Consider the following 26,029-nt stretch of genomic DNA (forward strand, 5'->3'; position numbering starts at 1 on the left):
CATGTTAAACACAGATATGTGTACACAATTTTCTCAGGTCTGCAATGCACAGTTTTCTTCTCTTTTAAAGCAAAGTTAGCATTCTGCAAAGGGTGAGATGGATGATGAGTTTTAACAGAAGGCCCAAATACATTTGGAGAATTTTTGTGTTCTGTGTAGAATGGAGCTGCTCTTGATGCCTCCAACAGTAAATATGAATTGGCACTTGACAAGCTTCAAACGGTGTTCTTCACTAGCACCCTAAAAGTAAAAAACATTGCAAGAGATGATTATGGCAGCTACAACTGCACTGCAACCAACACCAAAGGCTCAGACAGCTTTGAAATTTCTTTGCATGGCACAAGTAAGTGGGTTTATGATGTTTCGATAGTAATGGCAATGTAAAATCTTGGCCTTGTTTTTAGAAGTTTTAGAAGTTCCTTGCAATGGTGAAAGAAGATATTTTACTTTGTTGGACAGCTGCTGCCGTAACATACATAAACATCTATTTATATAAATGTTTATTGAAAACATTCTTATGTAAATGCTATATAAAATGACTTATGTAGACTTTAGAATAAAAATGTTTTTACAAAAAGTTATTATATTATACAGGCATAATTGTTACTACTGGTCTTTTTAGCTATTTTTGAAGGGGAGAAAGTATGCCTTTTTTTGGAAAGGAGTTTATAGAAGCTTTCTGGGTCTTTTATTTTATCAAACACAGGAACACATTGCTGGTCCACTGTGTTTCTGTCTTTCAAACCACACTCACAAAGTCACAGTAATCCATTAATTCATACAGGTAGCATCACTCTCATTCAGAAATTATTAGGCACTCCTTTCCAGTCTTTCAGAGGAGTGGCAGTTGCAGAAATATTACAGATACAGATTTCATTTACTCTTTTTGTCTTTTAGGTAAACCAGACCCACCATATGATCTGCAGTTTGTGAATGCTACTCACAATAGCCTCACTATTCGTTGGAAACCAGGCTTCAATGGAGGTCTGGATCAGTCATTTCGTGTTCGGTTCAAACCAACAGAGGCCAGAGGTTATGTCTACGTAGATGTTAGTCCTCCATCAACAACACTTTTTACTGTTACAGGTAAAGATGAGTACAGTTCAGACTCCATTTCTTAAAATGCCATGGATTTTTACCATGTAATTTGTTATCAACATTTTTTTTAAATGGAGTGAGAGAGTGTGTGGGTTGGTGTGAGTATGTTCTTGTATAAACATGCATGTTTGCATAAAAGATTCATACTTATATCTGTTATTCCTATTACTATACAGTGTTGCATGCTTTTTTCATATTCTGTGTACAGGGTTGAAACTGGGAACAGAATATGAGATGACAGTGCTGGCATTTAATAACCTGGGAGAGAGTGCTTTCCAGGCACAGGGCATTGTTGCCAAGACTTCCAGTGAGACATTACTGTCTTGACAAAGCTACCTATTTATTTCAAAACACATACAAAGCACTATATTAAATTGTGTTCTGTAATTTCGGTCATGAATATAAGCAATTAGAGAGATGAATAAGAATCATCATATAGGAAATCATTCATTTCATTTAAAAGAGATTGAAACTTTATTTGTATGGCATTGTATTTATTATGTTGAGCTATTTGCAAGCAAAAGTGTTCAACCTTTTTCTTGCCTGACTGACTACAGGTGTGGTACCACCAGCAGATATTTCCACCTCTGAACTTCAAGGCTCAGATGAAGTTCCTGTCATCATCATCCTTGTTGTTTGCATTGTCGGGGTCTTCCTCTCACACTGAATGTTGGACTGATCCTTTTCTTTGTCAGGCGAAGAAGAAAGCGGCTGGAAAGTAAGATATAATTGCAGAAGTTGTTTGTCAAACTTTTCAGACTGTGGCTTTATGGTAATGGCATAATTAGTAGTTTAAAACAGACCAGATCATTAGCAATTATCAATACAAATCAGGTGGTAATATTACCTTTAATTGTATTTTGTAATGAATGCATTCAAACAGGTTGAGATCATTGTTAGAGGCTCTCTTCTCTTATCTATCGAATTTTTTAAACTAATGTTAGTTCTTCTTTTCTGTTTAAAATTAGTGTTTTGCTAGTCTTATCTAATTCCTAGAGACAGCTAGTGGTATGGTTTCCTTCCATGTTCTCACTTTTTTTCCCTTTTATTTTTTTTCTTTGTTTTAATGCTGCAGATGGCAGTGATACGACAAGCCATACCAACACATTTGAGCTTTATGGACCAACTAAAGCTGATGCAGCCCTTTATCCTGTAGCAGCTTCAGATGACAATCGCAGTTATGGAACTTATGATAAAAGCATGGATGATTTTTCTGATGACTACAACAGAGAATATGAGGTGGGCATGTGGTTCTGTTTTTGTTGTGTTTTGTAAAACGTCCTGGATTTCAGAGATTTTCTCATATGTAAAATGCTGTTGATTCTTTATACGATGGATAGTAGTGGAATATGATAGATTCTTATGTGGAAAATCAGAGGGTTTTAAAGTTTGCTTGCCTGTTGCTCTTTAAAAAGAAAAAGGAAACGAAACGAAACATTGCTTTCGAGGGTCAAACAGCACTCCTGCAAATATGCATGTCACTTTGCTTTTAATGAGTTTTCATTAAAAATCATTTCATTAAAAAAAAAAAAAGTAGACATTGTAGGTGACTTAAACTGCAACAGTTCCATTTAGTAACCGCAGTATTTTATACTTGCAGTTGTCTACACTTTTCCTGGCATTTGTTCATGTTCCTAGCAAGCACCCATTGCATATATACACATGCACATTCACACACTTAGTCTAAGGTTGTATCCTGCTATGCTTGCCCCCCAGATTGAAGATGATGTCAAGGTGGTATTTTTGCCTCAGCAGTCGGAGTATGTCAATCGACCATTTACACCAACCAAGATGGATTCTCCTCGGATTAACAGTCACAAAACCTACTTAGTGGATGATCATGGACACCAGCCTCCATGGCACGAAGGTAGGGATATTTTAATAAATATATATTGTCAAATATATCAAGTACTTTGGTGATGTTGTTGTAGATTTTACCCACTACCCCATCCAAAAAAATCCATTAAAAAAATGTAGAAAACCACAAAGCAAATATCCTGACCCTTACCTGACATTTCTGGTACATTTTCCAGCTAGTATAAATAAGGAATGATTACACTTAAAAATTAAAATTTTTAAAAATCCAAGCACATTTATTTTTCTCATGTATAATTTTCAAGCTTTAAACCTGAACTTACAATTCTATGCAATACTTTTCCTCTTACAATGGAAGTCATTAAGCAAACATTGTCTTAGCTAAACCATGAGTTTCCAAGTTACACATTTTCAAATTAACTACTTTTTAATACTTTGTATTTTTTATTTCCATTATGCAAACATTTGGCAAAAGTTGTTACAAGCAAGTTTCTAGATTTCAGTCAGAATTTCTATAAGAATTATGCACTACTCATAGGACCAGAAAAAATCTTAAGGAAGTATGCAAAAGACTTGACATATACATTGCTCGCTAAGGTTGTTGAGAATTCATTTGCATATATCATTTTCTGTTTCTTAGCTTCGAACAAGTTTGTGAAATTTCTTGAAGCAGACCTACCTATCTACTGTATCTGTTTTGTTGAAAAGAGTTATGTTTGCTTTGTTTCAGATCCTTATAGAGTGGCATCACCTAACAAAAAAGGAACATTTGATAATGGGGATTTGTTATATGACAACCACGCAAGGCCTAAGGTATTGATTATGTCACATGTTTGAGTCTGTGCACACAATATTTATATGCTTCTCTTTTGTGTAATATGTTTATTGGGTAGATGCTTTGTATGTGTACAAGCTTTTGTCAGTACTCTTTATAAGGACAGCCATTTATTTCATACAGAGCATCACTGAACTGTCGGAAAGACCACCCAGCCGGCCTGCTAGTCGAGCTGGTAAAACTCCACCCCCACCACCAGTTCGTACTACGTCAAGTCGTGGTGATGTGATGCCTCCACTGCCTGCCAGAAATTATGGGCCTCAGGAAGTGCAGCCTCGATATGCACCGCCTCCAGGTAAAATTCATCACAAAAGTAGCATGAAAGGATGATGTAGTGGAGCCAGATAACTGACATAAATACAGTCTCAAATTTAGACTTTTCTTTCTTTCAAAGAACATGTTAAGAGAGAGAATGTGAGGGAGCATACATATTATGCAGCTTCAGCACAAGACCATGACAGTAAAAATCGGGTATTGTGGGTTCATATCTTTGCTTTGACATACCTCTTTCCATATAGTGTTACAAGGCTGACCGTCAGTGGTTGGGTGTTGTATGCACGAGTGTTTGTGAAGATGCATTTCATACTTACCTTAAAAAGCTGTATGCTTGTGCATTTTTATGTATGTATAGTGCTTTGAGCCCAGTCATTGCTAAGTAAATGAGCTGTATTATTATTATTATTTAATGCTTTTAAATTGTGTGTGCGTTCAGGATCCTTGTCACCAAACATTGTGCCAAATCCCACGTACAACGGACCCACTTCACGTGTCAGCCCATCACCTCACAAGCAGTTGGCTCCAGGATCAGAGATGCGAGGGCATCTTGTGTAAAAATATCATCCAACTGTTTACTGTTGGAAGGAAGATAACTTATTCTTCACTCAGATTAGTGTGAGTTGCCTAGCATGCGGGATATCATTGAATGCACAACAGGCACTTAATGATGAAAACAAGTGCTAGTCTGCAGCCTCCAAGTGACTGTTGACCTGGGGTTGATTGGCAACCAGATACTGTGGCATTGCATTACACTATGAGGTTTAACTTGGACAGGCCAGGAGTGGTAATTCAATGGATGCAGAAGATGGTGGTAAGACACAAAACATGCAGAGATGGTCCTTCGATGTTGTCCCTCGTGAAATGACATTGAAGAAGGAGATTTCAAACAAGAACAGGATCAGTTTTTGTAGCTGTTGAATATATGAAAGGCTGTGGAATGATGCAGATTTCAGTGAGGCAAGGAATCTTTATGTATGATTTGGAAGCTTGCATCAGATTGTGTTTCCTGTGGAAAATTGGGTAAAGGCAGCAAGTGTGTCATTAAAAATTGGATGTCATCAGCTTTCTACGAGAAAACATGACTGCCTTGAGACCCATGTTCCTACCTAAATCAGATTATTAAAGAGAAGAGAGTGGGATGCGCTAATTAGGGATGTACTAATTAGGGCATGGGGGAGGCAAAGATACATGTACACCAAAGATGTCACCAAGTCCTTACTCTACCACTCCCTTTCCCAGAGATACACAAAATACTCATGCTCAAGGACAGTCATACACATACAGTAACACAAACACATATCTAGACATGTTGATCCCAGTATTGCAAGGATGTAAAGGAAGTGATGGGCCTCAGATCAGCTAACCCTCATTTCCTAGCACTATCTCCAATCCTGTTGAACTCTTCATTGGTGCTATTACAATTCAATCCAATGAGTGGATTTTAAAAAGAAACTGTTGATCAATATGAATGAGATGAAAAAAATTGTGCGTGAGCGTGTGTTATTTATTGTCGCATTCTTATTCGTGATAGTGTATCATACAATGAATAATTCAACGAATGGGGCATTTTGGAACAGAACTTGGACAATTGTGCAGTTGAAAGAAGAGACACACTTATTGCATAGCAGAAAACTGACTTTGCCAAAGCTTATAACTGCTTGATCTTGTGTACAAGAGGACTGTTAACAAGAGTTATAATGGGAGTGCTTTGGGAAAAAGTCATCAAAAATTTTCCTTGCTGCATCATGAATAAATACAAATTGCTTTGCTTGGTATCTTACAGTATTGAACTGACTAGGAAGAAGCTAGTGCCAGAAAGTTGGGAGAAGAAGCAAAAGACAATAGGAAATACTCACAATTTGAAGGAGATAAGAGTAAAATTAAGGCTTGGCAACTTTCACATTTTGTGAAATAAACTAGTGAAAGAGACATCGATAAAGACCTATCTCTGTTTCTCTGAGATGTATGCACCTTACTTTAAAGGTGGTGCTTAAAAATGGATGACACCAGCACCAGGATTCTTTCACTGGTCATCTGCAACACCCCAAGCATTGTACTTTCATGTTCATAACACCCTCCGCCCCATATGATTCAGGGTGATCATAGGTCAGTAGACAGTGCCTATGCTTTTCATGTCAGCATCAATTAAAGCCGTGAAGGAAGATGACAGTCATATTAGTGAAGGAAATCACATTCTGAATGAGTGAGTGCAAGTTGTGTGCTGCTGACTAGACTGCTTGTTGAGCTGAAATGCAAGGCGACTGAGGTATTATGCTGTTAAGAGTAATGGACTTTGATAGTTAACTGTGTCTTCTTGCAGCCTAAAATTATGATGTGCTATTAAGGCCAGCTCAATGTCCTTGCATAGAATACTGTGCATTGTAAACAGTGGTTGACCTTCATCCCTACAGTGGAACCTGCTCAAAAGACTTTGTCTGTGGGTCAGAAAACCTTTAATGGTTTTGTATTTATTATTGCTTCTTTAATTTGATTGACTTTTTTGAATTAATAGCTATTTTTTTTTTAATTTATTGAAACAAATGTTTTACTTTTCCCATGCTTAGATATGTCCACAAACGTTTTTCATTCATTGAATCTAGTAGGTACCTAAGTTTTACAATGTGTTTTGGAATTGTGTTTAAATTATTTCTTTTCTCAGTTTTACACTTGGTGAAAAAAGTGGTTGAAAGTATTTCTTTTAATGAGTGCTAACACAAAGATATGATGATGCGTACTTGCAAATGAAGAGGATGGAAACATGCATACATTTCTTTTCCAAAAACAATTCTTGCATCATAGGCATGAAAATTATGAGAATTATGAGTCTAAACTGTAATTAATGTGCAAAACAATGGTTACAAATAATTTTCATTATTGTATTGCATAATTTTATTCTCTTTGGTAGTAATTGAAGTGTCTGGAGTTAATGACATTAACGCTGCTTTCTAGGCAAAGGATTTTGCACATGTTTTATAATGTCCTTTAAGTTGAAATCTTTACATTAGTGATGCTATGGTGACTAACTGACACAAGATTAATTTATCATTTGAAAGCTGGACCACTTCACTTACTTTCCTTCTATACACAGTCTTTTGCTGCATGTTCCACTGATGTCAAAGTGCCTGCCATCAAAATTAATGAGAACTTTGAGCTCTACAAGTGGAACAGTTATTGTAATATACAATTCATATCATGCCTGACATATATGTTCCCCCCCCCCCCCTATCCTATACACACACCTTACTGTGCTCTCCACCTCATATCAGTTGTTCACAAACACCTCATTTTGCATGAAATAGGATTCATATGCCAGAATATTACCTGAACTCTCATGTCAGAATATTCCCATAACTTTCACATCAGAATAGTCTCATAATTCTTATGGCATAGTATTCGAATAACTCTCATGTCAGCCTCCCAGCCCTTCTTGTTCCATTCACAGATATTTATATAAATTGTCTCCTGTCTAATGCTGGTTTCTGTATATTTAGTCTAAGCTGAGTTTGATATTTTCCACTTCAAACAGTTTTATTGTTGAGTGAGTAGAAGAGTCAAAAGCAAATAAAGTACATTAAGACTCGAAGGAAGCATGTAAACAAAGGTGCATAAACAGATGTAGTTAGGGAAAGGCAACATGAAGGAAGTGAGAGTGGAATGGCAGAAAGGCAGAACAGAAGCTGGAGAAAGTGTTGGTTATGTCAGAGTGAAGCTGGAACTGTCCTTAATTAGTATTGCACTTTTAAAAGGAACTCGAGAATTTACACTTTTTGGTTCTTACTAAGGTCTTTTGCCCTTAAAAATAATACTGCTCATAAACAGGAGTAACAGAAATATGTATTTTGTGAGCACATGAAGCATACTAACAATATATACAGAAATACATTCATGCTGTTTTGTACTTGGATGCACAGAATGCATCCACACTTCAATGATTTTTCACTCTAAATAGTCATGAACTTTGTTACTGGATAACTGCATAATGAATCAATGAGTCAAGATCTTAATTTTTTTATCTTGTTCCCACAAAATAATGTAAACAAATTCATGATAAATAACTTAGGAGGAAACTTTATCTCTGCAGTTATAAAGAGTAATCAAGCTAAGACATTACCTCAGTCCTGACATAGTTGAATGCTCGAGCATTTGAAGCTAAACAACAATTGGAATAAACTCTCCTAGTCTTGAAGTTACCTTTTAAACTTATTTCCTATGTGAGGTCACAGTTGAGTTAATAATCAGATTAGTAATGGTCATGCTGCTTTGTTTTTTGTTTTGCTGACAGCATCTGCAATAAGAAAACAGTTTGAATTATTAAAGGGGTTGTTTCCTGTAGAAAGAAGAAACTGAAGTCTCAGACAAAGAGCTGCATTCTTAACTATTGTATGTGTCCTTTAGTTTTGCAGTAAGTTCTTTGCTTTCACAACAATTTTGTTCTGAAGACAATGCTGGAATAATGTCTTTAGACAGCTGACCTCAGGTCATGTGACCTTACTCAAGTAGTATATTGTATGACCTCACTTGCCTCTAAAGTAGCAGATGATACTATATCTTCAGAAAAGCAGAACTTTGGTTTTGGGGTTTGTTTTTTGTTTGTTTTTTTTTTGTTTTGTTTTGTTTTTTGTTCTTGTTTTGTGGATTGAAAGTAAGAACCCATTAATTTTTAGTATATTTACAGTCTTTACACTTATGTGCCCAGACTGCTTCTAAACATAGCCACCATGGAGAGTGTTTGGGTCATTGAAAACCTTGTTTCTAATCTATAATCCTGTAAAGCCAGTGAAAGATGGAGAAAGATATATTTTTGACCCTGTGCATTGGAAATGTTGATATCTGAACTCCCACCATTTGTGTAACTTGAATTATGTCCATTCAGTTTGTACCTTTTCTTACTGAAGGTCTCCCCCACCTCCACCTCAAAAAAAAAGTTAATAAAGGGTATAAATTTTAAGTTACATTAATTGACTTATTATTAAGCTTGTATATGTGACATATTTGTGTCGCAGCTGTTGCTGCTTTGATAATGCATTTTGTTACTTAGCAATAACATGTTAATATATTTCTCCTGACAGTGACAGCACTTTATTGGTTATCTGCACTCACAGTTGACTGAACGCACAGAGTTGGTTCTTTTAACCAGCACACATTTGTGTTTTCGTGAAGGTTAGAATGTTGAAAATTGAATTCCTTTGAGCACCATGCTTAGATGCTTGTGCAAAGAAGGTGATTTCAGAAGATACGTGCTTTCATTGCAGAACCTTACTCAAGGAACTGCATATTGATACCAGCTTTAACCATCTTTCTATATCACAAACAGGCTATACATCCTGAAATTGCATGACTTTTAAACAGTACCAGTTCTTTCAATAAAAACGTGTCACCCTTGACCCTGCACCCAAAATTTCATTGCTGTAGTTATGCTCTTCCCCTCCAACTCACCTATACTTTTGTTGCATTCATTAAATTATTCCTCCATTTTTGTTTTTAATTTATTCTCGTTTTGTTAAGGGAGCATAGAGATAACATCCTGTCTGAGTTTTCCCGTAAGTCGAATTCATTTGAATGCTTATATATGTAAGTGTTGACCATTGTAGAAACAACGCAAAAATATCCTTCTCTAGAATTGTAAATAAAACTGCCTCTGTAGCTTGATTGATAAATGTGTTGTTTACAGACAAAGACTAGGAAGCAGGGTACAGCATGAAATTCTCCCTATACAGAACTGCCACTGTTTTTATTTCCCATCAAAAATCAGTAAAATTGCTTTTTGTTTGCCATATGTTCCTGTTTACCCTTACTAGATGCTAAATCTCTTAACCCCATTCCACTTTTTCATAATTTTGCTGCATGTTTTATTGGCCATTATCCCAATCTAATAAGCACACTAGCGTTCTCCGGGACTTCCAGTATGTACACATGTTTACATTTCCGGTGGTAAGCAAGAAGCATAATTTAGCTAACTTTTGATATCAGTGTTTAATATCAGGGACATGTGTCTCTCTCTCGCTCTACACAATGACTGAGGAGAATGTTGTGAATAGGGAAAAACAAATATAAGTTGTGTACAAAATGTCCGTCCAACACACCCTAAACTTCCCCACACAGTACTTCATTTCGTACTCCATCTACGTTTGTGCTGGTGATGCTGGTATGTTTACATTTTTCATGCCCTTTTGAAGAAATCAGTAGAGGGGTTTTAACCCTTTTAACTCAACACATATCTTTTAGTGCACTAAAAATGTATAATCAACATGAAACTGCAAATGAAGTCATGATCAAAATTTTGATTTCTACATCTATTAAGCTTGTTGAAGCAAATATTGTATTTCATATATAAATTATATATATTATATACTTGCCATGTGAGAATAAAATGTACTACAGTTATGTGTTTGAAATTTAGATCAATAGATGGTCAAACACTTTAAATGTTAACATAATTTCTTTGGTTGTTTGCACCTTTTTTTATGTGTCTTCTGTATTGAAAAAGAAAAATGACTGCATGACAGAATGGAAGATAATGTCTGAAAAGTTGGTTTGTTTCAAGTCAGTTTCCATTGGCCACCCACATTCCCCTCTCCCAATTCTCCTATTGTTTCTGTGTTTTTGTTTTTTAACGTTGTACATCATTAAACTTGTTAAGTACCTCCGTTTGTACAGAAAGCCCACCTGGAAAGTAAGATCTTAGCCATGGGCTGTACTTTCACATCTTCAGAAAACATTTGATGAATTAAAAAGCAGTTATTATTTCTCAGGGTAAAAAAGTAGGTAGGGAAACATAATGATGGTTGTTGAAAGCAGTTGCCATCACATATGCTAAGCTGAGTAGAACTATAACATTTTTCTTTCTCATCCTGTGGAAAGCATTACAAAATAATAAGTAACATTTTTATTAGCAGTAACAATGTTCAGTAATGGGGAAATGACCAGCAGAGTGGTTAGAGCACTAGCGTTTGAACTAGAAGTGCAATACCTGTATGGTGCAGAAAATTTTGCCCAGTTGATCCAGCTGGTGGGAATGAGTACCTGACTCCAGAAGGTAAGGCAGCGAAGGAAAGATGGGCATGCCCTCGAAAGATGTAAAGCTGACCCTTGGAAAGCAAGGTTGCCAATTCCTCACACCATGGCAACCTTAAAAAGGTTAAGGAATGACCCTGGCTTTAATAAGATTCAGATTTTCACATACCCAATCTCTGTACCTTATTCAATAATAGAAATGAGCATGCGGAGTACACACAAAAAAGTGTGTTGTCTTAAAACAGTTTTACAAGATGCACAGATTTGTGCAAAAGGAATAACCAAATAAAGGAACCCCTATTGGCAACTCTCAACCTTAACCTTATGATTATAAATCATAACATTACAGAACAGAAGCAGTGACAAAAATTAAACTGTTTTTCTACCATAAGAAATTTTGTATGATGTGTGATCAAAAATCTATTTAAAAACTCATATATTCTGTTATTATTCTTGCAGAAAAGTAATACAAGCCGATATTGAATATTTTCTTCATATTGAGATGAAAACGGTTTCATGCCTTTTCACAGGAAAATAGTATTAAATTCATTGTAGATATGTTACATGTTGTTTGCACTTTCATTTTTTTTGAGATAGTAAATTCATACTGTGTTAATACCTCTATCTGTTTCTCATGTTCTTGAAAGTTATGTTTAAAGAACCATGTTTATGGCCAGGGATGTAATCCTGTTGTGTTTCAATTCATAATTTTTGAGAGTCACAACTGAGAAACATTACATTATATTTCTTTAGTGTGTACATTAGCACTTGGCACTGATTGAGTTCTTCTGTCTCAAATGTGCCACAGCAGCTGTTTTCCACATCACTGATAATTACTATTTCAAGACATCTTCACTGCTTTGATTGTGTTGCTTTTTGCATTATTTTCTGATCAAATTTGCCAAAACCTGAAACCATCTGTATTACAAAATAACTCAACTGCAGGAAAATGAAGGATATCCTTTGCTGAGACTGACCTGGCATTAAAATTCACTTGTTTCACTTTGTGTGATTAATGTGTGTGATTAATGACTACATGAAACAGAGTGACCGAGCTGTAATCAACAGCCAAAGTGAAGTGTAGATGTACATTTGTTTTTGGACTTATTGGCAGAAAAGCTGTCTAGCATTGCTTTTTGATGTTGGATGAAAATCACTGCTAAAAATAGCAACCACCAACACTTTCACAAACAGTCATAGATGATAACATTTGTACAGGGCTTTTATTCCACTGCTTTGCAGACAGCTGTTAATATTTACCCCTCTCCTCTAGTTAACCATTTTGTCGACATTTGCAGTATCAGCACTTCAGGGCTTGCCAAGAATATTTAGAGAGTGCTTCCACCTTTAAATACCTTTATGCTATTGCAGAATGGGGGAGAGTCTGGAACAGTTTATTTTGGGTATTTTAACAATCCTCTATCTATTTAAAAATTACTTAAGCTTCAATATTCATCATATCATTAAAACTAGAATGCTGCAACTGAGAGAAACGTCAATGACATGTCAGTTAATCTTACAATAGCTGTTACGTAAAACTTCAGGCATTCTCAAGGCTTATCAAGGGGAAAAGGAAAGAGACGTGGGGAAAGAAAGTGCATTCCTTCATCCAAAGAATAACATTTTTTTGTGTACTGATGCAGTCATTTGAAATACCATGCACAATCTTCACATCAATACATTTTTTTGTAGTACAAGCTGATTGATAAAATTCATCAAAGTCAAACACCAAGTAGAATTAACACTTTACAGATAAATCACAAGCGATGCCCATTGCTGTAGAGGAAAAACTGGTGTACATCATATAGAATAATATGGAAAAAACGGCAATCAGTTAAAAGGCATGGACTTTATGTGTTTTGGGTGTGTATGGAAAATTGCAAGAGAAGTCTTTTGAGTGGACTTTTTAGTTGGTTTTGTGTGAACATGCATCTGTTGATATGTACCCAGTAATTTGGAGGTAAATTCATTTTGGTTTTGTGTGAAATGCATATGTTGATGTATCCATTCATTTGGGCGTAATGATAATAAATGCACTATGCAATATATTTGTGTGATATGATTAAGGATTGTATGACTAACTTGCTTCATGATAGCTTAACTGTCGTGCTAAATGCCAACACAGATGTGGACTGATCATGTACCTTTAAGAAATTTTATGTCATGGACCATTTCCCACCTACCTCAAAATTAAAAATAGACACCTTTGCCTGTGTGTGTGAATAAAAACCCAAATATCCTGCAGTACAGACAGAGACCAAACAGTGCCTTCAACCTTGAAGAACACCTCACTAATCATTATTTTAAGGCCTAGTGCAGTCCAAAATATTTTGTTAAAAATAAATTGAATCGATTTTAAAATAGCTCAAGGAACTTTTTCTCGAAATGTGATGGAATAGCTCCTCTCTGGTCTTGAGGTACAATTCTACATCACACATAGGTCACACACAGGTTTGTCTACAGATGAACCTAATTAAGACATGAAGGGTAGATATAGTATGAATAATTAATACTGTACCTACATATCGCTCCACTGCGTCATTAACGGACACTAGAAATAGTTTTAAGACTTTCATGATGAATCATAACATATTGTGACCTTTCAGACTGACCTGCAAAGCTTTTAAGTAGAACAAACAAAATATTCTCACACTATGATGATGTCTTACTGCGACACTTGGGTATATGTTTTGTGTGAGTATAGTTCTGTGTGTTGAAGTCTTTCATCGGTGACTCAGTGCGAGCACCATTACCACCCTTACAGCTATACCGCTGTTAGTTTATCTGTAACCCACTTGATAAAAATAAGCATTGCGATCGTCATCAAGGGTTCAAAAAAAGATAAATCTCTGATGCAGCGCACACCTAACGGCCCAGCGCGTGACAAAAACGCACGACGCTTGCAACCAATGGGACATCTCTCACCACGACCATCTCTCTGACAGGTAAAGTCTTTCATCCTCTAAAAACATACAGGAAAGCCAGTTCGTTTCAATGTTAAGCAGTTTTTTTTTACTGCCAATGCTCATCTCACAGACTAAAAGATCGATACTCCATCGATCGAGCCTTAAGTTAGTAACTCGTTCAAAGTTGTGTTTTGGTGTCTACAAAATACCGTTCATCTGTTAGCAAATGCATTTTGATGTGTTATCTTACGGTTCTTACCTCACACACACATATATATAATATTGACCTACAAGCAAATGTGTGCACAGTCAGTGCGATATCATTCGTTTTTCTTAGATATGGCTGATTATCCAATTTAAATATTATATTAGTTTGAGCGTGGTTTTGATCATGTAGTTTTTTGTTTTTTTGGGGTTTTTTTTTTTTCATAGATGTGTGGGACTGAGTAAGTGTGTGGTAGTAGGGGAATGCTGAAGTATGTGTAGTATTTTATGCCCCTGATGTTGACAAATGTATTTCCGCTGTGGATTAATAATAAACTTGTCTTGTCTTGTCTAAACTATCAGCAATTACTACATGTACTATATTCCTTATTGTATGGGAAGATTTTCTGAGAACGCGTGTTAAAAGCCATCGAATGGTGTGTATAGTCTTCTGTTCCACTTCTTTGTTCACCTTTCATCGTTGTCTTCAACTCGTTCTTTCTCAATGCTAACTCTTGCAATGTTCATCAGAACAAGTCACAACTTTCTCATTTAATTTTACCATCAGTCTGGTAACCACGTGCAGAAGTTCGCGCATGCGCACAACAAATCAGTGAAAAAAAACCTGTCTGCGAAAAAGTAGTCGCGCCCCGGAGTGTTCCGACTCTAACCCTTGCATATATATATATTTTTACAAAATTAATTTTTTTTTAATATTATTTTATTCCTTGTCTGGAAATTAATACATACTGCATTGTGAGCAAAGTAACTGGTAAAAATTTCAGACCTCTACGACAATCGGAAGTTGTTAAATACCCGATTCCAAACATTCCACCAAACACACGAAAAGCGCTCACCGTGAAAGGGAATCCATCTATCTACTCTGACTAAGTCTTTAAACTGTGATGTGTAACAATCGCTTTAAATATCTTTCACCATGGCCATGGATGCCTGAGTTTGGTGGCTAATGATTATTTTCAGTGTGGTGTGTGGCCTGACAGTCATAGAATGCATCCTGCCACGCTCTTCGTCGTCTGCTTGACCGCGCTGACCTGTGTGACATCAACCCAAGGGCAGTGTGTTCCCGGGGACAACTGCAACCCACCCGATTGCAGGTGCTGGAATGACTTTTCAGTGCCCGGCGGGTTCGATCCCCTGGATGTCCCTCAGGTGGTGCTCATCACCTTTCAGTACGCTATCAGCACCGTCAACGAAGCCACCTACCTGAGGCTGTTTGAAGGTACCGACAGGTGAAAAAGAGTATGAACAACTCGTTTTCTGAAGTCCCCCATAAGTAGAAGATAAAATAGATGATTAGTGATGAAAACGACATCTACAAAAAAATTACTGCTGCCTTTTCTTTTCCTTCTATGTTTTCTACTGCTCTCTTTCTCTCTACTTCTGCTAGTTATTGTCTAGTCCACATTCTGCTACTTTTTAAAATCTTTTCTTTAAACCTTTTCTTCTTTTTTCTTATATTTTTTCTACTGCTTTCTCTACTACTTCTTATATATATACTTTTTCTACTTATAGTTTTAATTTTTTTTCTACTGCTTTTTTTTACATTTACTAATTCTAGTACACCTACTACACATTTTTCCTTCTACTTCTTCCTCTACGATTTTCTGGTTGGTCCTGACAGGTTTTCACAAACCCTAACAACTGCCCAGCCGTTGGCACGTTCTACGTCCAGTCCACCAACACGGACTTCACTATCGTCAAGGAACTGTCCGACCTCGGCTTCGAGATTGGGATCACCACAGCAGACGGCACCGTACCACAGAGTGAAGCGGACTGGAGGACTAGCCTGACTGGTATGACCATTCCTGTAACTCAACCCTAGCAGTACCAAATGCAATCCTTTTTCCTTCCCCCCCAAAAAATTCTTAATAATCATATTTGTTGTAAACCTTCTCCAACTTCTCCGTCCAGTGGTTGGTGAATATATATATTGCTCCTTGCAAAATAAATGTGCACGGACCACCGTCATCACCATTTAAAAAAAAATAGTGTTATTCTGGGGATTTGTTTTCAATTACTGTGCATTGCTTTTTGACTGGTCGTGTAAATTCATAAATCCTAGGAAAGAGATATTGTAGATAGGTCTGACAGAATTAGTATGCAGTTGACTTATCTGACACAAACTTGATGCACCATAGACTTGTCTGACACAAGTAAGTGATACCCTGTTGACTTGTCGGAGTTCATGTCTCGTCGACTTGACAGAACTAATAGATAACTCACACCGAAGGTTGTCTCACATAACGGGTGATTCACTTTGTGACACAACTAACCGAATTCCAACATGTTAAAATATCACGTGACTGACGTACTCTTTGTGCAGAGGTTCGCGACGCCGTGGTAGCGAGCGGGGTACCGGCGGAGCAGATAACCGGCTTCCGTGCCCCCAGCCTCCAGAGTGGCGGCGACCCGGAGTTCAGTGCCCTTGCCGTCAGCCAGCTCCAGTACGACGCCAGCTGCTCGACAACGACCTACGACCAGGAGGCTAACCTTCTGTGGCCCTACACCTACGACTTTCCGGCCGACGCACCACTGTGCAACGGCGGGTCCCCTCCCATCACAGAGTACCCAGGTAGAGGATGAGGTCTAAACACAGCTGTTGCTACTACTATCTGGTCACGTGATGTGCACGTGTATGCGTTTAGTTGCGCGTGTGGATATGTGTGTGAGAGAGATTGTTAGTGTGTGTTTAGCCTGCACGTCGCGTCCTCGTCTCGCACTAATTAGTGATACAGGATTATGAACGTGGGTTAATAACTTTCTCCACCCCTCCCCCACTCTTTATTTCTTTGTATATATTCTAAATTTTTAATGTTTTCGCTTTGTGTTTCATGTTTTTTTCCCCCTTAGATTATCGGGAGTTAATGTGAAAAAAAAAATAAAAGCATTAATTTTTTCTTATTCTGTTATCCTCGTAAATAAGATGTGTCCTTTGTCTACCGCTCTCTCACAAACTTACCTCCCTTTGAGTGCTATTACGTATTGCCTCCTTTGTGTCCCACAGGTATCTGGCAGTTCACGGTGCCCGACCTGCAGTTCAACGGGGTGAAGTGCGCCACACCTCCAGCCTGCACAGGTGTGTTGACTCAGCGGGATGTCTTTAATCTTTTTTATGACAGGTGAGTCGCTGACATCGATTCGTTTACTCTGAATTACAGAAGAGACTCTGTGAGACTGCTGCTGTGACGAAGAACGCAGATATTGGGGGAAGGGGAAGTTTAAGATTGGGGTGAGGGGGTCATTGTCCTCCCATCTTACTCATCATCGTCGCTGTGAACTGATTCTGTCTGTTGTGTGTCGTATCTGTGAACAGCTTCGTCAACCATTACCAAGGTCGCAGAACACCCTTTGTAATCATCATTACACCCGACTGGCTTCTGGAACAGTACAGGATGGACGGTACCCGACAGTTTCTCCAGTTCATAAGGGCAGCTTTCGAGGTGGGCATCATTTGTGCGAGTGAACGAATGAGTTAGTGCGTGCGTGTGTGTGTGTGTGTGAAAATGCGAGTGTTAATATGAACAACTGGGTAAGCAAAGATGTTTTTTTTTTCTGTCTTTAGACATCTACTTGTATCAGTGTCACTTTGTTCTGTTTGTCCCTACACAAAGATTCACAGAAAACTAAACATACAATCAACAACAAAAATCATACAAAATAATTGTCAATAGCAGCAAACAATTTTTATCCGTGCTTTGAGAAGAAAGTGAGCCTGCGGACACATGTTGGTCAAATAAAAGACTCAGGATCTTTCGTTTTTCTTTGAAGATGCTAAACCTGGAGAAGACTGAATATCTCCTTCTTACATTCACAGTTAGAGTCAATAAACTTGCTCTAACTTGATAAGTATGAAGACAGATCAGTCCTTTACTTGTTTGTTTGTTTGTTCTTTGCAGGACACGTGGATCCTGACAACCTCGCAATCTCTTGAGTGGATAAAAAATCCAGTCTCGAACGCTAACACCACAGATTATGCCCCTGGTCATGTTCTGGACCAGGTTTGGCGTAACGGCTTATTTACGTGTCGATGAGAATTATTTCCCTTCTCTTCTGTCTTGCCCTAAGTTCAGAAGGACTGGTTGAGTGAGAAAGTTTATTGATGAGGTTGAAAGTATTCTTCTACATCAAGTTCCTGGACCTTGTACTTTGCTATGTTTGGATCCACACAACTTTTAGGTAGGGAGTTGGGGAAACTTTGATACCAACTTTCTAAACGAAGAGCTGATACATCTAGGGATTCAACAGAAAGAAAATCTGTAATACTTTCAAAAGAAAAGTTACCGTTTACGACTGTGAATTTTGTGGAATACAATATATTTACTCCCTATGTATTAAGAAATGTGACAAAATAAATATAAAATTCAGAAAACTATTTTTATTCTTCTGAATTCATTTGCTTTTGTTTGGATTTTCGTGAGAGTGTTTTGTGCTTTGTTATTATTTTATTATTTTAAAAAATCTCCATTCATTTAATTATCTTTATTCAATCATCTCTTTCTCTCATGGCGTATAGAAATAAACACACAACAGCAGAACAAGAATAACTTCAATTTAACCATCGATCAAACAGAAAAAAAAAAAAAAACAAGACGCAACTTGCAATGAAAGTCTGCCGATGCTAGTTCATATGAATTATATTGAAGTTATCTCAGCCACACTGTGAATTTCCGATAGGAGATACAGAGAGACATGGAGACTGAGAAACATCTAGAATGTAAAAGCTTTAGTTTATGATGTAAAGAAGAACGCGTGATCACACCGACTGCTTATCACCAGGACTCGTGCGCTTATTACTTCAGCTGATAAAAGTGATGATTATCTCATCGGTCATGTTATCTGTTGCCCTTTAATCCCCTGACATGTATATGTTGATGACTGGCTCAAGGTGCATGAAAACAGAGACATCACAAGAGCCTAGTTGTATCAATTTATATAACGATTCCCATGACAGGTAATGGTATGCCTAAATGCGTGAAACTCATTTTTATATCTGTCAGTTCTTTTTCTTTCCCTTCCTCTCTCTCTCACACACACAGATTTAAAAAAAAAGAGAGGAGAAAAATTAAAAGAGATACGGAAGAAAGAAAAAATGAATAACTCAGAATAAGTTTCTTTTTCGGAAGTTTGTAGACATGATATATTTTAGTATATAATATGTGTAGGTAAAATATGTATTGTACCAAAGTAAACGCAGAGATTTTTTATTCAAAAGCAACTCTTCCAATCCATTTTTTGTAATCTGTGTGTATGTGGAAAATATACACAATGTACGTATACATACAACACACAGTACATATAATGTACCAAAACACACATGTGTACAACACACATAGAACACACCCACACAAAATATACATACAACACACAACACAACGAATAAAGAATGCACACAACAGACACATCCATGCATACACTTTATATATTCAGAGTACAAACACCCGACACACGTGCACACACAAAATATGTAAAATTCAACATGTGTTCCTTGTGCCTAACAATGTCCAAGTACGAGGTCAACTGTCAAGTGATTACCGTGAGAAGAAACTCATCTTTTATCTACAAGTCCCCGTAAACAGTTCAACCTTGCGATAATCAACAGAAACAGCTTGTCTGTAATTGTCATTTCTTTATCACAAGCACTTGATGATGTCATGTCCCTGAAGTTTCGGGTGTCTGCCTTGTCTGACAACACCTACCCGACCTGTCCAGCTATCTGTCTCGTTTAACGCCGATGTGATGTGAAAGAGAAAGAGAGAAAGAGCGGTAGAGTTCATGTTGTATTGAGGTGTCCCGCTCTTGACACGTTGCAAATCACCCGCAACCGTTTGCGACAGTACGACAGGTAAGTGAATTAACAATGTCGAGTTTATTTAATTTGTTATATTTCACTGTAATTGCTTTGCACCTCGCGAATCTCAAAATTTAAAGTATCACAGCTATGGTGTACACTTAAATAAATACTCAAATGTTATAAACACTCTTCTACGAAAATTAATTTTTAATTAGATACTGCTTTTGAAAAAAAAAGGAGGAAACAGATTTACAACTGTTTATTGGGTCCCGAATAGATTTTTTTTATCAAACGGAATATAGATGCGCCAAACTTTAAATATAAAAAAGAATATCAGTATCTGCTTTTATGATGTTTACCTGTCAGCATCATTTGGCTTCAGGTCATGGGGTTTCAAAATATTAGTGATTTTTTGATGTTTTTAACATCACCTGACCTCCTTGATCAATTTTTATTTTACACCACCTTACTTTATCAGTGAGCACAAAATGGTGCTCGATTGTTGACACTCCACAAGCCCATCTCGCTTTGTTTCCCAGAATGCTGTTCGCGAGGCTATCACTTCCGGTCATCGTCCTAGCAACCGTCGTTAGTCTGACGTCAGCGCAGGAGCAGTGCACTCCCGGGGGTAACTGTCAGCTGCCCAACTGTCGGTGTTGGTCCGACTTCAGTTCGCCTGGAGGCTTCGACATCGACGACGTTCCTCAGGCCATTCTGCTGACCTTTGAGTACGCCATCAATGATGCCAACTTCAACTACTACCTGAAGCTCTTTGAAGGTGAGAACGGCCTTAAAGAAAGTTGCTAGTGTTTGAAATATGAAGAAGGTAACATAAAGATCCTCGACGATAGGTTGGTCTTCATCGCCTGCTTCAAACCGACCCACACCGATCAGTACCTTCACTTCGAAAGCCAGCAACCCTGACGACAACAACGACCCCAATGACAAACACAATAACGCCAACGACGGCAGCAAAGACGAACACATCAAAGACGACAACAAGGCCAACAAACTCACAGAAGAACGAAAGCAGTAACGATCAATCCTGTGTGCTCTCCACAGGTTTCACCAACCCCAACAACTGTCCCGCCGCAGGTACGTTCTTCCCGCAGGTCAACTTCACGGACTTTGGCGATGTCAAGCAGCTCTACGACCTGGGTCACGAGATCGGGGTCACTTCCGTCGACGGCACGGTCCCGGCCACTCGCGAGGACTGGATCATTGGACTCGCAGGTATGATACCAAAGTATTCTAGCTGAGTCTTTATCCTTCACCAGTTATTCTCCGTCTTCTTGCGGTTCTTGTTCTTATTTCTGCTAATTGTTTCTTTTGCTTTTATTTTATATTTTTAATATTTTTGCTCTTTACATTTTCGGGTAATAAATAATAATAACTGAATTTATGAAATTTATAAATTTATGCCATATAGTGGCAAAGACTGCTCTGGTTCCTGCAAGAAGAAAAGTGTGGAAGCGATAAGTCACATACGACTTACCTAGCTCCGCGTGGGAAATGTAAAATATTTATTCCATGTTCTCCACTTTTATGAGATAGATAAATAGATTTATTACTATTTAATATATAACTGTTTGATGTGGAACAGCGGTTCGCGACCAAATTGAGATCAGCGGCGTCTCGAGGTGGGACGTTGTAGGAGTTCGCGCCCCTAACCTCAGGCCAGGGGGGACTGACGAGTTCACTGCCCTTGCGACCGATGGCTTTGAGTACGACGCCAGCTGCACGTCATCAGCCTACGGTCTGATGTGGCCTTACACTTACGACTTCCCAACGGGTACACCGCGCTGTGACAACGGGGCTACGCCAGACCAGGCGTTTCCAGGTGGAAATCCTATTCTTGTTGCTGCTGTGGCTGTTGTTGAGGTGGTGATGTTAGCAAGCACGTGTGCATGGCTATGTATTTATATATCAGTATGTATGTATTATATTGTATCTGTGAATATATGTTTCTGCATCTGTATCTTTTTATATACGAAGAAGGGGGAAGCTGGGCGGTTAGGGGGATAGCGTTTGAATTCGGAGGTGGCCCGGTTTGATACCAGTGTGGCGCAGAGAACTTCCGCTATGACAGTTCTTTGTTTTTGTCTTATCTGATAGGTCTTATATTATATATATACAGTACAAGATACCTTGTATCTGACATATATTATATAGCATCTGTGTTTTGTTGCACAGCCAAGTGGCAGTACATTGTATCAGACTTGGAGTTCAGAGGCAGCAAGTGCGCCACTCCGTCTGGTTGTCCAGGGGTGGCAACGCAGGAGGATGTCCTAGAACTCTTCAGTGGAAGGTTAGGCATAGACATGTGTCGGTGGGGGTCCATCTGTAGATGAGCGTGAATCAGTGCTTCTAAGAACAGTGAAGCATCTAAGGTCTATCTGCTTGTATTATACAAGTATATTGATCAAAAATCTTCATTGTATAAATATACCGAGTTTGATACTTTATTGTATATATTCATATTCAGTTATAAAATTTATGCATGTATGAATAAATATATGTAGTATGTTATGAAGTATTACAACTCTGTAAGTTTGGTGTTTCCGTGTAGTTTCCTGCAGCATTACGAGGATAGAAAGACGCCATTCATGGTTGTGATCAGCCCGGACTGGTTGGCTGTGCCTTATAGACTCGATGGCACAAGAGAGTTTCTTCAGTTTGTGAGGGACAACTTTGAGGTGAGAACCCCAGTGACAAAAGATACTTACATTAGGTCACAATGACTGGTGTCACAAAGGACACAATTCTGTCACATTTCAGTCCTGAACATCTCCTAGTCTCTACACTTTTATCCATTTTTGTCGTTATGTGACTTTAAAGAAATGTGTAAAAAAATTGTTTCTATTGGTTTTCTTATCAGCACTTTGCAGTTTCTTATTCAAGTATTCTCGAAAGCAGCAGCTTATATATTGTTGTTCAGCCATTAACTCTACTTGTAATAATTTCGTTTCATTTACAAAATATTTATTTATTCTTCTAGCAATGCTTTCACATTTTTCCTCCTTCCACGAAAGAGTATTTTTATGATTTTTGTTGTTATGTTATACCTGGATCTTTAATTTTCAAGATATCTTAGGTAAATCTGAGTTAATGTCGTCTGTTCTTTACAAATAATTCGTTTCTAAATGTACAATTTTTTCTGAATGTTAGTTCAATCTGAGACTAATTCAGATGGATTCTAAACCGGATAAAAGTCTACTGCCAAAAGTACGAGGTCAATTCCACCCCACCCCAACCACCCACCACCTAGTGACGAAATATATTAAAACAGACAAACTGACCCTGACATATATGGTCGATGTTCCTTAACCCTGACAACATTTATTATTCACGAGATTGCGTGCCCGTTGTTTCTCGTTTCCAGGACACATGGATCCTATCTGTCTCTCAGTCCCTGGAATGGGTGAAATATCCAGTGCCAAACAGCGAGACAGACAGCTTTGAACCATGGTCATGCTAAAGCCTCCGACTCTCTTCCACGACTTCTACCAAACGGTTCTTGTCCACTGGAAGCGATTCGTTTGAGACTGTGGAAAAAACTTGGCATACTTTCGAATCTTTTTCGCTAATAAAAACAGTTTTCGTTTATTTTGTGTGTGTGTGTTCAAGGGAATCAATTCAAGATCCATGCAGTGAGCCAAGCAGTTCCTATTTATGGTGTGTGAATGGGAGGGTGTGTGGGGTGCCACTGTTGCTCCAGCGCTGGGAATGGCGATGGATACCGTGGCGCTCAGTAACACAAGCTGATTGCCAATGTCGGGCATCCTGCTAAGTTTCCACCAATAATGTCACAAACGTGAGTTACTGATTTTTACATCCATCAGGACACGTGCGCCCTCTTTCAACGACTACAACAAAAAGATTGCCAGTTTGACTGTCTGAATCGTGATAAAATAGTTTTCTGGACGATGGACGGGGCACGAAACACATCCTTCTGACATTATTCTACTTCCGCCTATGTTCAAAAACACATTTGAAACACACCAAAAGTTATAGTCAACACCCAGTATATGTGTGTGTGTCATTCTGAAGAAAGCGTTAAGCCACGTGTCCCTCACACACCACAAAACGTAACTGCGCCAAACTTTTCTCGCCATCATCAATCATCCCTTGACAGATGCCGACTGACGACCAGTTATGTTAGCCTGTCAGTGCCAGTCGTAGGGTAGACCTGGATAAAGACAGCGACTGACCAATACACTCTTTTTGTTAGCCACCCAGTTCTTACTCTCCAACTCGGCGTCGACACTCTCCAAGGTGGCGTCGTCACAATGCTACTCACCACTTTGCAAAGGTCTTCCTCACTTTCTCCCTGCCTTACCTTCCCCGACCCTCTAAGGAATCAGTTTCAACAGAAAGATCAAATGGGGGGAAAACGTTCACGTCATTACACAAGTGTCTAACCTGATCACCTTAGAGGCGCCACTTTCCCCAACACAAACTTTAGAAGCGCTATTATTGGTAAACCTGTAGCAGTTTTTTGTGAACTGTTTACGTGTTACAAGTGAAAAACAAAGATCTAAACTCCTTGCATTGCTATGATAGATAGTTTAATATTTTCAAAGGAAATGTGCTCCTGCTATCTAGCTACACGATACAGACGTTACAACAGACTCGTAACTGTTGCACTACATTGACGAAGTTGACAGTTTCCATGGGCAGGGGTGAGGTACACGAATCGCGTGGGTCGAGGAATATGACAAAGTTAAACGATCATGGAATGCAAATATTCATACATGGCTTGCAGAACCATAATCATTATCAACAACAGTTATTATTATTTATTGTGTGGTCATACACCAGTAAAGACGAATGTATTCAAGGGAAGCAACGCGAGACCCATGATGTAAACCACATTGCAGTTCCCTCCCTTGGAACACACGCTTTACTGCATTAGTTTGCTGTGTTTTTTACTGGATACACGCCAGCTCACCCGTTAACTAGTTATCGAAGGCCAGATACTCGACTGTGATCAACTGGTAACTGCCAAACAGTTACAAGGTGGATTTTCTAGTGTGTTCGCGCGCACGCCACCCTGCAAAGACATCTTAGTTAAAATGAACGTCTTGAGGCTAGACGGTGCAAACAAAAAGAATGGAGAATAAAAAAAGTACTGCGTAAAAGTGCTTGAAAGTGCGTGGTTTCTCTTTTTTAATCTTTCCTTCTCTACTTTCTTGTTAAAATACTTTCTTATCTATCTTTGTCTTCGATATCTACAGCCCGTTCTCAACAGTAGAAACATATAGTCAGAGTGAAAGGAGCCAAGAGATACTTAATAATAACCTCTTCTGATACACACAAAGGTTGTAATAAAATAAAATTAAATTAAAAGTTTCTCCATATCATAATTAATGACGGGTTCTAATCAATAATATGAACCGCGTGTCATGTATGTATATCGTGTCGCGCTGGGATTGTTGGGTTTACCGCCCTTCCGGGTATCGTCATGTCAATCTCTGAAAACAAAAATCCAATAATTCCATTGTGTTAAAATTGTTTCTTTAGTTCATTCAAAGCTTGTGATAAACATTACAAAAATGATAATACTTATTCTTGAAACAAAACGCTGCACGTCTGTCGACACTTCGACCTACTTTCTCGCCCATCGGAGCGAGTGTTGGAGTAGCCTCCCATGTGCTGTCTTCTGTACTGAAGGTAAACTCGGTATTCAACATGTGCTAAATTAGCGAAGATATACAACGAAGTAAATAAAGTTTTACATCGTGTTCTGTATTCCTTATCGTGCAAGAAGCTTCAGATTAAAGAGTAAGGACATCAGCAGAATTATCTACATCGTATTCTCCTTATAAAAGAAAGACGTTAACGCACATCAAAGCAAAATGTCAGGCGTATTGTTTGAGGATATCTTTGACGTGAAAGATATCGACCCAGACGGAAAGAAATTTGACAGAGGTAAGGCTTTAAAATTTTATATAAATACTTTACGTTTATATCTACTGTTCCTAAGTGCTTACAGTAACAGATATGACTAAACGTGCCTTTCAACAGCGCGAAAATGCGATTGTACATGTAGTCTTCGTTCAGCCTACA

The 26,029-nt window shown here is 38.2% G+C and overlaps 4 protein-coding genes across 4 annotated transcripts in view; all 4 read left to right on the forward strand.

The window, feature by feature from the left end:
• LOC112567980 (nephrin-like) overlaps nucleotides 1-13,086 on the forward strand; it is a 50,103-nt gene extending 37,017 nt beyond the window's left edge. Inside the window, 10 exon segments of the mRNA XM_025244939.1 lie at nucleotides 160-343; nucleotides 898-1,086; nucleotides 1,307-1,405; nucleotides 1,656-1,751; nucleotides 1,754-1,816; nucleotides 2,174-2,337; nucleotides 2,815-2,965; nucleotides 3,644-3,726; nucleotides 3,872-4,043; nucleotides 4,461-13,086. Of these exon segments, the coding sequence (XP_025100724.1) occupies nucleotides 160-343; nucleotides 898-1,086; nucleotides 1,307-1,405; nucleotides 1,656-1,751; nucleotides 1,754-1,816; nucleotides 2,174-2,337; nucleotides 2,815-2,965; nucleotides 3,644-3,726; nucleotides 3,872-4,043; nucleotides 4,461-4,579 (1,320 nt within the window). The 3' untranslated portion in view covers nucleotides 4,580-13,086.
• Nucleotides 13,087-13,830: 744 nt separating this feature from the next.
• LOC112567981 lies at nucleotides 13,831-18,541 on the forward strand. Its single transcript, XM_025244940.1, has 7 exons — nucleotides 13,831-13,983; nucleotides 15,130-15,389; nucleotides 15,793-15,962; nucleotides 16,493-16,741; nucleotides 17,174-17,288; nucleotides 17,483-17,609; nucleotides 18,066-18,541. Exons 2-7 carry the CDS (start codon nucleotides 15,157-15,159, stop codon nucleotides 18,198-18,200), a joined length of 1,029 nt encoding a protein of 342 aa, XP_025100725.1. The 5' UTR covers nucleotides 13,831-13,983; nucleotides 15,130-15,156; the 3' UTR covers nucleotides 18,201-18,541.
• Nucleotides 18,542-19,820: 1,279 nt separating this feature from the next.
• On the forward strand, nucleotides 19,821-23,566 carry LOC112569469. Its single transcript, XM_025247260.1, has 7 exons — nucleotides 19,821-20,011; nucleotides 20,500-20,738; nucleotides 21,023-21,193; nucleotides 21,564-21,800; nucleotides 22,154-22,268; nucleotides 22,530-22,656; nucleotides 23,343-23,566. The coding sequence occupies exons 2-7, from the start codon at nucleotides 20,501-20,503 to the stop codon at nucleotides 23,436-23,438; spliced, it is 984 nt and encodes a 327-aa protein (XP_025103045.1). The 5' UTR covers nucleotides 19,821-20,011; nucleotide 20,500; the 3' UTR covers nucleotides 23,439-23,566.
• Nucleotides 23,567-25,605: 2,039 nt separating this feature from the next.
• Nucleotides 25,606-26,029, forward strand: part of LOC112567979 (DNA-directed RNA polymerases I, II, and III subunit RPABC3-like) — a 50,273-nt gene continuing 49,849 nt past the window's right edge. Inside the window, 1 exon segment of the mRNA XM_025244938.1 lies at nucleotides 25,606-25,891. Within this exon segment, the coding sequence (XP_025100723.1) occupies nucleotides 25,819-25,891 (73 nt within the window). The 5' untranslated portion in view covers nucleotides 25,606-25,818.

Source organism: Pomacea canaliculata, linkage group LG7, assembly GCF_003073045.1.
Source record: "Pomacea canaliculata isolate SZHN2017 linkage group LG7, ASM307304v1, whole genome shotgun sequence".
Lineage (NCBI taxonomy): Eukaryota > Metazoa > Mollusca > Gastropoda > Architaenioglossa > Ampullariidae > Pomacea > Pomacea canaliculata.

Coding starts and splice junctions, on each gene's coding strand:
- LOC112567981 (XM_025244940.1), top strand. CDS start 15,157: ATGCATCCTGCCACGCTCTTCGTCGTCTGCTTGACCGCGCTGACCTGT. Junction 15,390..15,792: donor TACCTGAGGCTGTTTGAAGG/TACCGACAGGTG, acceptor GTCCTGACAGGT/TTTCACAAACCCTAACAACT. Junction 17,289..17,482: donor TTTAATCTTTTTTATGACAG/GTGAGTCGCTGA, acceptor ATCTGTGAACAG/CTTCGTCAACCATTACCAAG.
- LOC112569469 (XM_025247260.1), top strand. CDS start 20,501: ATGCTGTTCGCGAGGCTATCACTTCCGGTCATCGTCCTAGCAACCGTC. Junction 21,194..21,563: donor CTGGATCATTGGACTCGCAG/GTATGATACCAA, acceptor GATGTGGAACAG/CGGTTCGCGACCAAATTGAG. Junction 22,657..23,342: donor TTGTGAGGGACAACTTTGAG/GTGAGAACCCCA, acceptor TCTCGTTTCCAG/GACACATGGATCCTATCTGT.